Raw genomic sequence first — 14,526 nt, forward strand, 5'->3', positions numbered from 1 at the left:
TAGAAAAAGTAATTACAAAAAGGTTAATTGGTTTTTGAAGCCATAAAACCCGATTTAGTTACACAAAAAATTATTTATGCTACAAAATCAAAGAAAAGAAATTTATTCTTTTCTCTACTTTCTTCGCTCAAAAAATCATAAAATTCCTAAACAATCAAATCGCAAACATTAAAACCGAATCCAAAAAAGCCATATAACATGAAAAGATTATGTATTCATATCCAAACATTCAAACATCAAAATGGGAAGTAGTAAATGTATGTACATGTACACTTCCAGTCATATAAAACATATTTCCCAGATCTGGTAAATGACTTGCAAAAAAATATTTCAAAATATTGAAACAATCCTTCAAAAATTAATTCATAATTAACTGAAAGAAATTGTTCCTGTTTCTGCTTCAAAGGCTGCTGCTATCTCTCCTCTGAGTTAAATCTGTTCCAAGCCGCCTGTTTCATTTTCGACTTATTGTTAGTAAATGACCATTTTACCCTTCTGTTTAGAAATCATGCTGAATAATAAAATAAATGATAACTTATGAACTATTACAAATCGAAAATGTCTTGTCTGGACTCTGGAGCAAGTGTTGTTATATAATATATGCAAAGACTGTTTGTTCATTTTTGGAGCAAATGAAATGTGAGTAAATGACCATTTTACCCTTGTGTTCAGAATCGATGCGGAATAAAAACGATTGTTTGTTTAAGAACTGTTGTAAATTGAAACGTCTGTCCAGAGCAAGCGACTATTTATTTAAGAACTGTATACACAGACCTTTTTTTACCGAATGATTTGTCGTAATGGTAAATGACCATTTTACCCTTGTATTTAGAACTAATGCTGAATAAAAAATGATAACTTAAGAACTATTACAAATCGAAAATCTCTTGTCTATGCAGACTGTTTGCTCATTTTTGGAGCAAATGAAATGTCTGGATATGAGTAAATGACCATTTTACCCTTCTGTTTCGATTTGATGCTGAATGAAAATGACTATTTATTTAAGAACGAACGATGAACTAAAACGTGTGCTGTATACAACTAAGTGAACTAAATATATAACACGAAGACAGTTTCTTTTTGGAGTGAATGAGAGATAAATGACCAATTTACCCTTGTGTTTCAAATTTGCATACCTTTAAAAGATCGAAAACTTTTTCACATATATACTTTTGTTGAATACTTGCACCTCTTTGTTGCAGCTTATCAGGATGAACACAAAGAGTGGCCTTTCTGTAAGCTTTTTTAACTGCACTTGTGGTTATGATTTCTGTCAGTGACACAGATTGCCAACCACTCTCAGGTCCAAGAATCTGCAAAAAATACATAAATATTTATATTTTGGAAAAATAAATAAATAAATAAATAAAATAAGTTTTGACATACATATTGCAGAGTTGAAAGTAATGCACGCAAGTTTCCTTCTTTCCCAGATGACCATCTTTTGATATCAGCATCAAGATTATCAGCTATTCTCTGTAATTACAATTGTAAAGAAATTATAAAATTTAATAAAAAGGGTTAATGTCATAAATGGGTAATAAAATGGATTATATTTGGTTACTGAATTATGAAAATTAATGGAATAAAAAAGATGATTACGCTTCTTTCAGCTTGTTCTTTTTGGGCAAGCTGATCACGCTTTTCTTTCTCTGCAAGAGCTTTGGCCTGAAAGAGAACAACAAAGGGTAATTTAGGAAATAAATTTGTAATGTTTGGTATGATGGAATTGGGGAAGTAATGGAATGGAATGGTTGATTCCGGTGGAATTGAGAATGAAATGTTTGTTTCTGAACTCTGAAGGAATGTGATTTCTTGGATTTTATAACCAATTTATATTTAAGGAAAATTTTTAATGACGTAATCTTTTTTTTTTTTTTTTAACTTTTCATGATTTTAATAAATCATTATTTTATTTTCTAAAAGTTAGCTACATTCTATATTTTTTTTTAGGGTTGATTGAATGAAAACACAACATTTTTTAAGTGATCAAAATGTTGTGTCTTTTATGCAAATAGCATTTTATACTTTTTTGCATAAAAGACAATATTTTGACCACTTTTCAAAAAAAAAAAAAAAAAAAAAAAAAAAAAAACACAATTTTTTTAGTGGATAAAAATCAAAAGTTAGGTCACTCTTTTGGCTTAGATTGTAAATTAAAATTTTAGGTCTTACCCAAAAAAAAAGTCAAAATGTTGTCTTTTACGCAATTAACCCTATTTTTATTACAATCTGATTCGGGTTTTAATATTTTAATAAACTTTTATTATGCTTAATTTTGTACTTTTGTACACATCTACATATAATATAAATTTTTCTTTAAAGAAAATCCATTCCATTCCTACTAGCCAACCAAAAATGATTAAGGAATGTAATAACTCATTCCATTCCATTCATTTGTCATTCCATTCCATCCATCCAAACAAACCCCTTAAGGAAATTCTTTAATTACAAAAAAGTAGCAAAGATAAGATTGCATACCACATTTTCCTTGATCCTGTTATGCTTTTCTAATATTGCTTTACTTCTCTGAGCCGATTCTCCACTTGTTCCATTTGAAATGTGTAAATCCTGTAAAAAAAAAATATATATATATATATATATATATATATATATATATATATATATATATATATATATATCTACATTACTTCTCCAAACATAACAAAAACAATATATACATATACATATATAACATCTGAAGTGATTGAGAACTTACAGATGATGTTTTTCTAACATCAGTGACTTCTGTTTTTGATTCAGACACTTTCTTTTGAGACATTGCTTTTTCTAAAGCTCTTTTTCTAGCTTCAGCAGTAGCTCTCTCAACTGCAGCACGTTCTGCTTTAAGCTTTGAAGCTATTTCAGAAGCTTTCATGGCAGCTTTTTCTTGAACATCTGCCATTGCCCTTTGTCTAACTTCAGCTGTAGCTCTTTCAACAGCAGCCCTTTCACGAGCTTCATTAAAAGAACGCTCACGAGCTTCCCGAATTGCCCTTTCTACTACTAATCTATTTCTCTCTCTTTCCCTTTCTTCATTTGTTACTTCTTCAACCTTCTTTTCTTCTTCTTTTTCCACCTCTTTTCTTGCCTCAGCTTCATCATTCATGTCCTTTGCTTCTTCAGATGTTCCTGTTTCCATTTGAAAGATAACTTCAGGTCTTTCTGAATCAGATTCTTCTTGGAGGTTGTTTTCTTCTTCTTCTTTTTCTTTCTTGATTGTTTCTTCTGTTTCTTTACATTCTTTAACCTCTATCTCCATACCATGTATCCTATCTGAACATGATTCAGATTTTTCATCATTTAGTTCAGGTTCTTCTTCTTCCATGTCATGTGACACCTCATCATCATCATCATCTTCATTGTTTATGGAGGCAGTTTGAGTTTGTTTATCAGAAATGGTTTCAAAGATCTCTTTTTCTTCTGTAATTATTGCTTCTGTGTCTTCTAATGTAGCTTGTGGTGAGCTATTGCTGACATCATCAACTTCTTGACTTGATTCCTCCACATTGTTGTCACTTTGGTCAATTTTACAGGCTTCTTCTTTATCGATTTCAATACGATTTACACCATGGAAGCTATGGATGCTCTCACTTTCTTCTGCATCATCATAATCACTTGATGAATTCTCAATAATTTCCACATCACAAACATCATAAAACTTCTCACCATTGTCTTCTTCTTCTTCTTCTTCTTCTTCTTCAATGTGGCTTTCAGTGTCACTTTCCTCTTTCACTTCCTTTTCTTCCTCAACCACTTTCTCACTTGCTTCATCATCACTATTTGATTCATGAATCTCTGCAATTACTACTTCCTCATTGTGTTTAACAACTTCCTGCTTTGTATTTTCCAATAGCCCTAATGCTTCACTGAATCTCTTCTCATAACCATTTTCATCATAATCATGAGATGTTTTCTTCTCTTCTTCTTCCACCTTCTGATACAAAGCTAAGTTGTTGGTTTCTTCAGGAAGCTTATTAGAATTACTGGGTCCCACCTCATCTTTATTCTCCTTCGACTCTATATTTTCAAGTACAAAAAAACCATTTGGTCTCTGATTATCTTTCTTCAAAGATTCATTTTCAATCTCTTCAGAAGACCTTGTTGCATGTTCTACAGCTTTTTCATTAGAATCATAAACAATCTTATCATCTTTTAATTCATGAGAAGATCTCATTGGTATCTCAGAGTTCTTTTCTGTTTCCAAAATTTTCTCATGTATTTCATTTATAACCTTCTTGGCATCATCTGTAGATTCTGAAAAAACTACTGTGTCTCCATGCTTATGATTTGAAGAAACTTGTGATGCACTTACATTTGCCATTCTAGCTTTAAAGATTTCTTTAATCCAATTGTCTTTTTCTTTCTGTTCTTCACCTGTGCTTACATTTTCCACTCTAGCAGCTTTAACTTTCAAGCTATCTTTGAAACTTTTGCTTGAAAAGCTTTTAAGACCTTCTTTCTTTCTACCCACTGCTTCCTTTGCAATACGTATACTTTCTTGAGCCTTTTCTATAGCTTTTCTTAAAGCAGCTGCAGAAGCACCAGCAACAGAATTGACATCAAGTTCTTCATCAAAACAAGTAGAAGAAAATGCTCCAGGAGTATCACTTTTCCATGTCCAGGTATTCACATTAGTTGCTGAAGTTGCAGGTGGTGATGATGATGATGAATGTAAGTTGATATCAGCCTCAAATTTCTTAGAAAATCGATCATCAGATAAGGATTCAACAGCACTTTGTGAAGTTTGTTTCTTAAGAAAATCATCATCTGTTTCAGATGATATTTTCTTATCAGTTTCCTTCTTTGATTGAAGTAATGGTTCACCATTTGTTGCAGAAGCTGTAAGTGATGGTGATACTTTGGAATTATGTGATTTGAGATTGACCTTTTTATCATCTTGATGATCTTTTCCTTTAGATTCAATGATAGTTTCTGAAGTTTGCTTCTCAAGAGAATGAACTTCATTTGGTATAGATGCTTTTTGCTTCTCAATTTCCTTCTTTGGTGATGATTGTGATTTGAGATCAGTCTTTTTATCATCAGATAAGGATTCATCTTGATGATTTCTACTTTTAGATTCAACAGCTTTTTTCTCAGGAAAATCTCCCTTGATGAAATTTATCGGATGAACATTATTATCTGTTTCAGATGATTTTTTCTTCTCAGTTTCCATCTTTGTTTGTGAAGCTGCTTTAGTATTGAATGCTGAAGCTATAGGCAATGATGATACTTTAGAGTTATCTTTTTTATCATCTTGAAGATCTTTACCTTTAGATTCAACAGCAGTTTTTTTCTCAAGAGAATGAACTTTATTCACTATAGATGCTTTTTGCTTCTCAATTTCCATCTTTGGTGATGAAAGTTTGAAGGAATGTGATTTGAGATCAATCTTTTTATCATCAGATAATGATTCGTCTTGATGATATTCACTTTTAGATTCAACAGCAGTTTGTGAAGTTTGTTTCTCAGGTGAATGAACTTTATTTGATACAGATGATTTTTGCTTCTTGGTTTCCTTTTTTAGTTGAGAAGCCGATTCATCTATAAAACAAGTAAATCCAGGAACAACATGTAATTGTGTCACATGTGTTGTTGTTTTCCCATCTAACCCATCTTTACTCCTTGGATTGATCTTATTATATGACATGTTAAATTGCTTCAATGCATCAAAAGATTGATTACTTAGATCATCATCAAGATCTTGAGAGCTTTGGCTTGATGACAATCGAGCCCTACAAAGAATATTAATAAGAAGAAAATGTTACAAAAGAAAGGGAAATGGTTAAAGAAAAACAGCATAAGATAATATGCATATAAAAGATTGCCACATGGAAGTAGAAATATAATAGGGAATCAAGATTTGATACTATAAATAGAAATTCAAGCCAAATACGAACAAAAATGCTAAAAAGTTCAACCACGGAAATATTGCATATATAATTAATGATGTCGGAAATCTTGAAAAAGAAAACATGTGTAATTTGAAAAGCTAAAAACCCTAAAAAAAAAAACTAAAAAGATAATGGCATTCATAGCCCTAAGAAAGAAAGGTCACTTACATAAAATTTACATTACACATAGATACAAGTAATGGCTAATTAACAAAGTAATGCTAAGAAATCCGGTTTCACTTCAAAATGGCATCTTTTCAAGTTCATTAGGGCAAAATTTAACTACTTAAGCATGTCCTAAATCTTTGTTCCCTAATTCTTGGAGAAATCATGCTAGTGAACAAAGCACTACCTAAATTACTCATATAAGTTGCATAATCCCATTGAAGATAGTTACCACTTTTATCAAGACATAGGTCAGAAAACCCTAAAAACTAAAAGATGTCAGGTGTTTAGGTGTTGTGACCTATTAAAGAATGATGAAAGAATTTGAAGTTAGGCATGTGTTCATGATGTAATTTATATGTGAAAAGGGGATCAGGGTAAAGTACATACAAATCTAGACTTCTTTTTCAAGAACATCATGATTCATTAATGCTGTCTATAAATTTTTTGTTTCATAACGTGATAAGATATAGCTACAAATCCACAATGATGTTCTTCATTTTGGTAATCTATGTAATAAATCAGACCTACACTTTTACTAGGAATTCGGAAATTTTTGAACTTCACATTAACCAAACTGTGCGTAATGATTTCGCAAATTGCATCTCATAGAAAAGCTATACAGGAAGAATGCAAGAATTGGGGTTGGGGGTTTGGGGAATCTGAATCAACGAAGAATCAGAAGCCAAAGCATAAACTTTCGATCGATAAATTGTAAGGATCGATCTTTCGGATAACCATTTCATGTAATACGAAGTTTAAAAAATACAACTTTTAGCCAAATGACAAGACTTTTTTTCAGAAATGGTATCGCTGACGATGGCAAAATCATTTCAAATGTAGAAAACGAAAGGGGGGAAGTTGCATCATCTTCATCAAGACAACATAAAACGACAATTTATCTCCTTCAAACACTTTGAATAGAAAGAAACATGACTTTACCTAGCTTTATCTCGAGCAACCAACTCTTCATAAGAAACAGCGATGTCTTCGTCACGAAATCCACCAAAAATCTTACTGTAATCTGGCTTCGTACTCCCAAGTTCCAAATTTGAACCATCAGACGATTCTTGTAAAGTTGAAAGATCAAGAACCGGAATCGAAGAAGCAGCTTGACCGCTGCTAAAAATCTCACGGTACTCATCAACGTGAACAGCCGGAACTCCGTCGAACTTGGGTCGGTGGCCGGAAAAGACTCCGTCGTAGGCGTTCTTACCGGAGAAACTATTGGCATTTGACAGTTTTCTTCTGTGAAAAGGACGTGAGAGAGACTCCATTAGAATAAATTGAAGGTGAAGCTCCACTCTCTCCCTCCCCTTCTCTTTGAATCACCTAGGGTTCGTTTACTTTGTCCCTTGAATAATATTATAATTATAAGGGATTTAGTGAGAAAGGTCTTGGGTTTTGTTTGTTTGCAGGGGGAATTCTGCAGAAACAGGACAAAGGGAAGGTGGAGGAGAAGGGGGGAGTACTCTTTTGGTGAAACTCAATGTCAAGGGTATAAATGGTATTTTACTATATTTAAATAATTATTAAATCCAATAATAATTTACCATTTATGGTTAGAATGTAAAACATTGGATTTGATATGCCCTTAATTTCAAAAGATATTGTGTAATAAACTAAATTACAAAGATTAGATGGTTGTTATTAATGGTATGGTCAATGGATAGAATAGGAATTAAATAAATATGACAAATTTTATCATTATGTTTATTAAGTCTTAAATTTATTAAGTCTTAAATATTATAAAATATTGGTTTTATTATATATTATATATATAGGATTTTACTTATATACTTCACCTTATTTTTAATAATTATACATATTTTGACTATTAAATTTTATAACACACCATTAAGTGTTTACTTTTTTATTTTTATTTTTATTTTTTTTAAACAAAAAATCTAATTTATTTCTAAACTACACTTTAAATTCTCATATGTCTAGCACGAAATTTGAACCATCAACCTTATAAAATGAGGACAATTAAATGTGTTTTTTATTTTCTCGACACATACTTCATTTAATTTATTTTTATTTAGATTTTAAAGTCTAAGAATTTTTAAAACAAATATTATCTCGTTCTTTAAAAAAAATAAAAAAAAAACATATCATGTTTTCTCAATTTGGTGAATTGACATAAGCAAAAAGTAATTTTCTTTGTTTCTATTATTATATTCTAGAATTTTTATGAAGATTGTATTTACGTATACCTTTTTTTGCATGATTAATAAAAAAAGTTACCTCATTTTTTTTTTGTCATATACGATTAATAAACAACTAACCTCCGATTTGAATAAAAAATCATATCAGGTTTTCTCAATTTGTTTAACTGTCATAAGAAAAAAAATTCTTTGTTTCTATCATTTTCATAATTACCAATGCTACTCCAAGTATTCAAAGCACACAATGAATTAATTTTAATTTTTTATCTTTTAAAATTTCATGAAATATATATTATTTAAATAGAAATAAAAAAAATAGTTAATTAACTTATCAAAATTCTTTTGATTTTAAAGTTGAATTTAATCCATTACTTATTAAAAGTTATGTTATTTGATTCGAATTAGATTTTACAAATAATGTTTCAATGTAAATAAAAGATATTAATAATTATGATAATAACAGTATAAAAAATATTTAGGATTCAATCGGAATTGACTTTTATAAATCCAAAATATTAATAACTTCAATAATAATATAATGATTATTTTAATATATATATATATATATATATATATATATATATATATATATATATATATATATATATATATATATATATATATATATATAGGTGAGATCGGTTGAGACTCATAGTTTCCCGAGAACCCGAGAACTAGAGGAGGAACGTTAGATCAAAATTAACTCATTAAGAGCATGATCGTCATCTTACCGATCTCATTTAATATTTTTTTTTGTTATTGGAATATTAATAAAATGTTCTAAAAATTAACATAAAAAAATCAAATTTCAGATTTTTTTTAAAATAATTTTCGATTTTTTTAAAAAAAAATGAAGATTTTTTACTTTTTTCAGAAAACATGAATTTTTTAAAAAAGTGGAAAAAAAATATTTTTTTTTAAATTGCAACTTTTTAAAAAAACAGCAATTAAAAAAAAAACTATATTTTTTTCCAAAAAAACTGCAATTTTTTTTAAAAAATAAACTGCATATTTTTTTAAAAAAAAATCTGCATTTTCTTCCAAAAAAGCTGGAATTTTTTCAAAAAACTACATTTAAAAAAAAAAAAAAAAAAACTGCAACTTTTTTCAAAAAATAAAAAAAAATCTGCATTTTTTTAAAAAGTAAATATTTAAAAATCAGTAAATTTAAAAAAAAAAAAAAAACTAGAATATTTAAAAAAATAAAATAAAATAAAATAAAAAGCTTTAACTTTTTTAACCAAAAAAATCAACATTTTAGGTGTGTATATGCATATTTTTTCCAATGCATATATGTATATTTCTTATGTTATAATATTTATAAAGAAATCATAAGAAAACTAATTTTATTTACTAATCTATAAAACACATTTACAATAAGTATTTTATTCGATACAAAATAAAATATAAAAAACAAAAAAAATGCTACAAATTTCAAGGCGTTTTCATGTCTTCATGTCACTATTTCCATATTTTCTTCAGTTTATCATTTTTAACTCTTTCATTATTCAGTATAATTTCTTCCAAATCTATAAGAAAATTAAAAAAGAAATTGATTAATGCAAAAACACTCACAAAAATACAAATGTGATTTACATGTAATCCCTATGTGAATCACATGTAATTCATATATATATATATATATATATATATATATATATATATATATATATATATATATATATATATATGAATTACATGTGATTTATATGTGAATTACATATGATTTACATGTGAATTACATGTAATTCATATGTGAATTACATGTGAATCACATGTAATTCATATATATATATATATATATATATATATATATATATATATATATATATATATATATATATATATATATATATATGAATTACATGTGATTTATATGTTAATTACATATGATTTACATGTGAATCACATGTAATTCATATGTGAATTACATTTGATTTACATGTGAATCACATGCATTTCATATGTGATTCACTTGTGATTTACATTTGAATTACATGTGATTCATTTGTGAATTACATCTTAATCGTATGTGAATCGCATGTAATTTACATGTGAATCAAATGTGATTCGTTTGTGAATTTATGGTATTTAATATTTAAAAGCAATCAACAAAGAAGCTTACCTCTTGATGTTTATTAAAACTTTGCAATTCTTCTTCAATAAAATCCAGCCATAGACTTGATATAACCATATCGTTAATACCAAGACTCGATAATAGCAACATGAAGCTTAGACAAAACTTTGTCTTCCTTGCATGTGATTGTGATGTGACTCAAATTAATGAGTTCCAAAATCAAGAATCTGACAGAAAATGAAATCAAACATTTATGATTTACCTAAAGATGTTTTGAAGTGCATGTATACTTGACCCAGTTGTTGAAATAGAAAAATGACAAGCCTCATGATCCCATCCCTTTTAATCTGTCATGGATAAAAAAAACATCATTATTAACAATCTCAATTGATGACAACTTTATGGTAATCTTTAAAAGTAAAACTTAATAGCCATTTTTATATGCCTCTCTCTTTCATTGGACAAAATATGAAAAACTTTATTGTAAATATACACTTCCATAAAGCTTTGTCCTGTTCTATGTATGCTGCCTTTGGATTACATAATGATTTTTGGATATTCTGGCCATTGCTTAATTATGTAATTTTTTGTTTTTTTTACAAAGAAACAGCCAAAACTATAAAAATCCATCACCTATCGATTTTACAATACAAGTATCTAATGCATTTTAATAATGAATTAGATTTGCTTCAAAATCAGCACCTAAGGGATTAAATATGATAATCAAAGAGAAAATTAATGCATTAAACCAATATAGGTGTTGAAATAGAAGCAATTTGATTGATTGTCATACACATAAAGAAATATTTCCTACCAAACACTTGCTTTAAGCATCATTGTAAGGATTTTATTTATATGAGGAAGTAAGCATCGAAAAAGGTCTAGATCTAATTAATAAATGGAAGTATTATCAACTAACCTTTATATTTTGTCAATACGCTGAGTTTGCATGAGAAATGTTTAGTTATTGCCATCATCATAATATTACCATTCAAGCTTCTATAATTTTGCACCAAATCAGTTTTCAAGACTACATATAATCAAATATTTTCCATATGAATTAGGTGGTTAATTTTTTTACTAGTGGAATTTGAATCCAATAGACACTTACGAAAATATTTTGATGATCTAACAGTCGCTTTTTGGGGGAACCGTTAAAGAGTTTGTGGAGAGAGACAAAGAGAGTAAGAGCGAGAAACTGAAGCCGTACTTTTCCTCATCCAAATTAAAGCTGGAATCCAAGCATCTGATACAGAGCATAGAGTGATTTGACTATAGAATATTGTTTACTTGTAAAGAGAAATATCTTCAATCGATCCAATCTATGTCACTTTTATGATTAGTTATGACATAACAAGAGCATGTTATGCAGATTGAGCTGCAATATTTAATCATATTAAAAAATAGCATGAATAGCAATATATCATCAAACGATCTATGCCTTATGATGATTAATTCGAGTTCTTCTGTAGTATATATCAACAATCTGTTTGATGTAATCAAATGGTGATATTGATTTTACTGAATTAATTTGTAATTCTCCATTTACATGAAGTAATCCTTAATCAATAAGGAAATGACTATATAAAGTTAAGAGCATACTAGATTTCATATCAATGCAATCGAGCCTTCCATATTTTCCGGACAGCCTTTCCAAATCAGATTGACGAGTCTCACAATTCCCACGGAAAATCAGCGTCATCTTCAAAAGATTTTCAAGTTAAATCTACGAATCATAAAATTTATTGAAGGAGACGTATCTCATAAGGCATCGATCGAAAATTAGAAAATTGACAGGATGCATAAAAAAACGATCGGTTGGATCCTTCATTAAATCGATCAGAGAAGGTGTCGCGACGATCAATAAAGGATCACAAAGTAATGAATATCGACAATCTCCTTCTCAATCGTTATCCATGATTTAATAAGTGGTTGCCTTTTATCATCGACATTAAGTGCGATTACTTGGATGAAGCTTGAAGGCTGGAGGAAAGCGATGCAGATCAAGTAGGTGTGATTGTCGAGGAGATCAGCGTCATCAACAGAGGAGTGTTGATTACAGATCCGTTGACTGATTTTCTTATCTGATGGTTGTTCTTCCAGATCTTGATGAACAAGAGAGAGAGAGAGAGAGAGAGAAAGAGTGTGTGTGTGTGTATGATGAACATGTGAGAGAGATTGACATTGTGAAAAAAAGGAGAAAATTATGTTGCTAAATTAATTTAATTAATTAATTGGTATTTTAATTTCTTATACCAAAACTACCCTTCTCATTTAGTCTAGATTACCATTTAATTTGTTGAAAATTACACATGTGCCATCTTTAATCTGGGCCAGTAAAAACTTTAATCACTTTTGATCTAACTTTCCACTTTTAGTTCCTGGGTTCTCGGGAAACTATGAGTTCTCAAATGATCATTCCTATATATATATATATATATATATATATATATATATATATATATATATATATATAGTTGTGAGACCCGTATATTATACGGATTGATTAAAACAAAATGTTAAATAAGAACAATTAAGTGGGAAGTTTATTTGAATTTGAAAATTATGAGAAAAAAAACATGCAAAAAATTAATTAATTAAAATTATGTGCTTAGTTATCAAACTCGTGTATTAAACGGGTTAATTATAACAAAATGTTATACAGAAAGGTTTAAAATATAAATTTATTTAAAAATTGAAATTGAAATTTAAATTAAATAGTCATTATGGTAGGTTTAATTTATGGAAACTAAATTAATGATATATTGGAAATGAAAAATAAAGTAAATGACAAGTGGAAATAAATATATCTCAAAATTATCACAAAATGACATCTATCGAATTAAATGAAAAAAGACATGTGGCAAAATCGTTCTTCACATTTGGCAAATTGAATAAGAGCGTGACAAGTGGTGAAAAAACTTTCATTTATTAGAGAGAATATATATATATATATATATATATATATAATGAGATGGTACATTACGATGTTGTTATGGACACTCCACTTTAATATATATATATATATATATATATATATATATATATATATATATATATATATATATATATATATATATATATATATATTAAAAGAGTGTTCCCATAAGAACAGTTTCATACTGCCATTGATGTATTTTTTTGTTTCTTTGCTTATTGGCACACTACATGTTATCTCCTCAGACAACCCACCGCCCATAGACACTTATGTCGATGTTCCCCCTCTCCAAAAATCTCCATCTCTCTCCACTGCCCATAGACACTTATATCGATGTTCCTACTCCACCACACCACTGACTCCATATCTGCTCCTTGATTTCATATGTTACATTCATTCACCACCGACTCAAATCTCTTTCCACATCCCTCGGCCTCCTTCTTCTCTCGATTTAGTTTGTTTCCGATTCCATTTGTTCTTCGCTCCGTTCTTACGACAAGTTTGCTTAGACTGCTTCTTTCTGTACTGTTTATCCTCCAAGCCAGAACCCACCATGATTTTTGGTGTAATTTCTTGGGAAAATCTATGCTCCACCACCGATGGCTACCAACTCAATCCCTTTAAACAAAGAATTCCGATAATCGGAAGCTTTTTTTCAATTTTCCTAATGGTTGGTCATGCGATGTTCATTGGCTTCCTATTTCTAGTTCCTTCACCGCTCCCTTTTCCTCTGCCAGACAAAAAGATCGACAACAACTCCACCGTCATCACCAGTGGGGTTTTTTTTTCTTCATTCACTAAAATCTAAACCTATCTTTTGCTGAAATCTCCATAAAATTCAATCGATTATTTTTCCTTCTACTTTCCCCGTATTCTGATTACCTTCTCTACTTTGTTTATGAAATTTGAAGTCGGTTTTGTTACCAGGTTCACCGTTGGTGGTAGCTACGGTGGTTATGGTTAGGTACATACACAAATTAGGGCTATTGTGTCAAAGCGTTTCAAGTTTAGGTTAAATCTGAGGGGTTTGAGCCAAAAGAACATCCTATATGCCCATGCAAACCCTAATGCTTGGATCTAGGCTTCTCTAATTGTACATGCATTGATCCAAGACTTTCTAGCCCTAGATCCAATGAGAATGATTCAAAATTATAAGAAACAAATCAGATCTAGATCATCACCTCTTGTTGATTGCTTGAATCTTCTTGTCTTTGAAGCTTAGAGTCACAAGTGTCACTCCTCTAATGTCTTACAAACACCAATAGCAAAAGAATGATCTTGGAG

General features: G+C 29.6%; 1 protein-coding gene across 1 annotated transcript; it reads right to left on the reverse strand.

Annotated features, from left to right (window-relative positions):
• Positions 1–194: 194 nt before the first annotated feature.
• Positions 195–7,515, reverse strand: LOC111913715 (auxilin-like protein 1). The gene is made up of 7 exons (XM_052770533.1): positions 7,002–7,515; positions 2,720–5,735; positions 2,482–2,571; positions 1,603–1,668; positions 1,387–1,476; positions 1,137–1,313; positions 195–449 (listed from the first exon to the last, which is right to left on the reverse strand). Exons 1-7 carry the CDS (start codon positions 7,334–7,336, stop codon positions 414–416), a joined length of 3,810 nt encoding a protein of 1,269 aa, XP_052626493.1. The 5' UTR covers positions 7,337–7,515; the 3' UTR covers positions 195–413.
• Positions 7,516–14,526: the final 7,011 nt, after the last annotated feature.

The sequence above is a fragment of the Lactuca sativa genome, chromosome 4 (assembly GCF_002870075.4).
Source record: "Lactuca sativa cultivar Salinas chromosome 4, Lsat_Salinas_v11, whole genome shotgun sequence".
Lineage (NCBI taxonomy): Eukaryota > Viridiplantae > Streptophyta > Magnoliopsida > Asterales > Asteraceae > Lactuca > Lactuca sativa.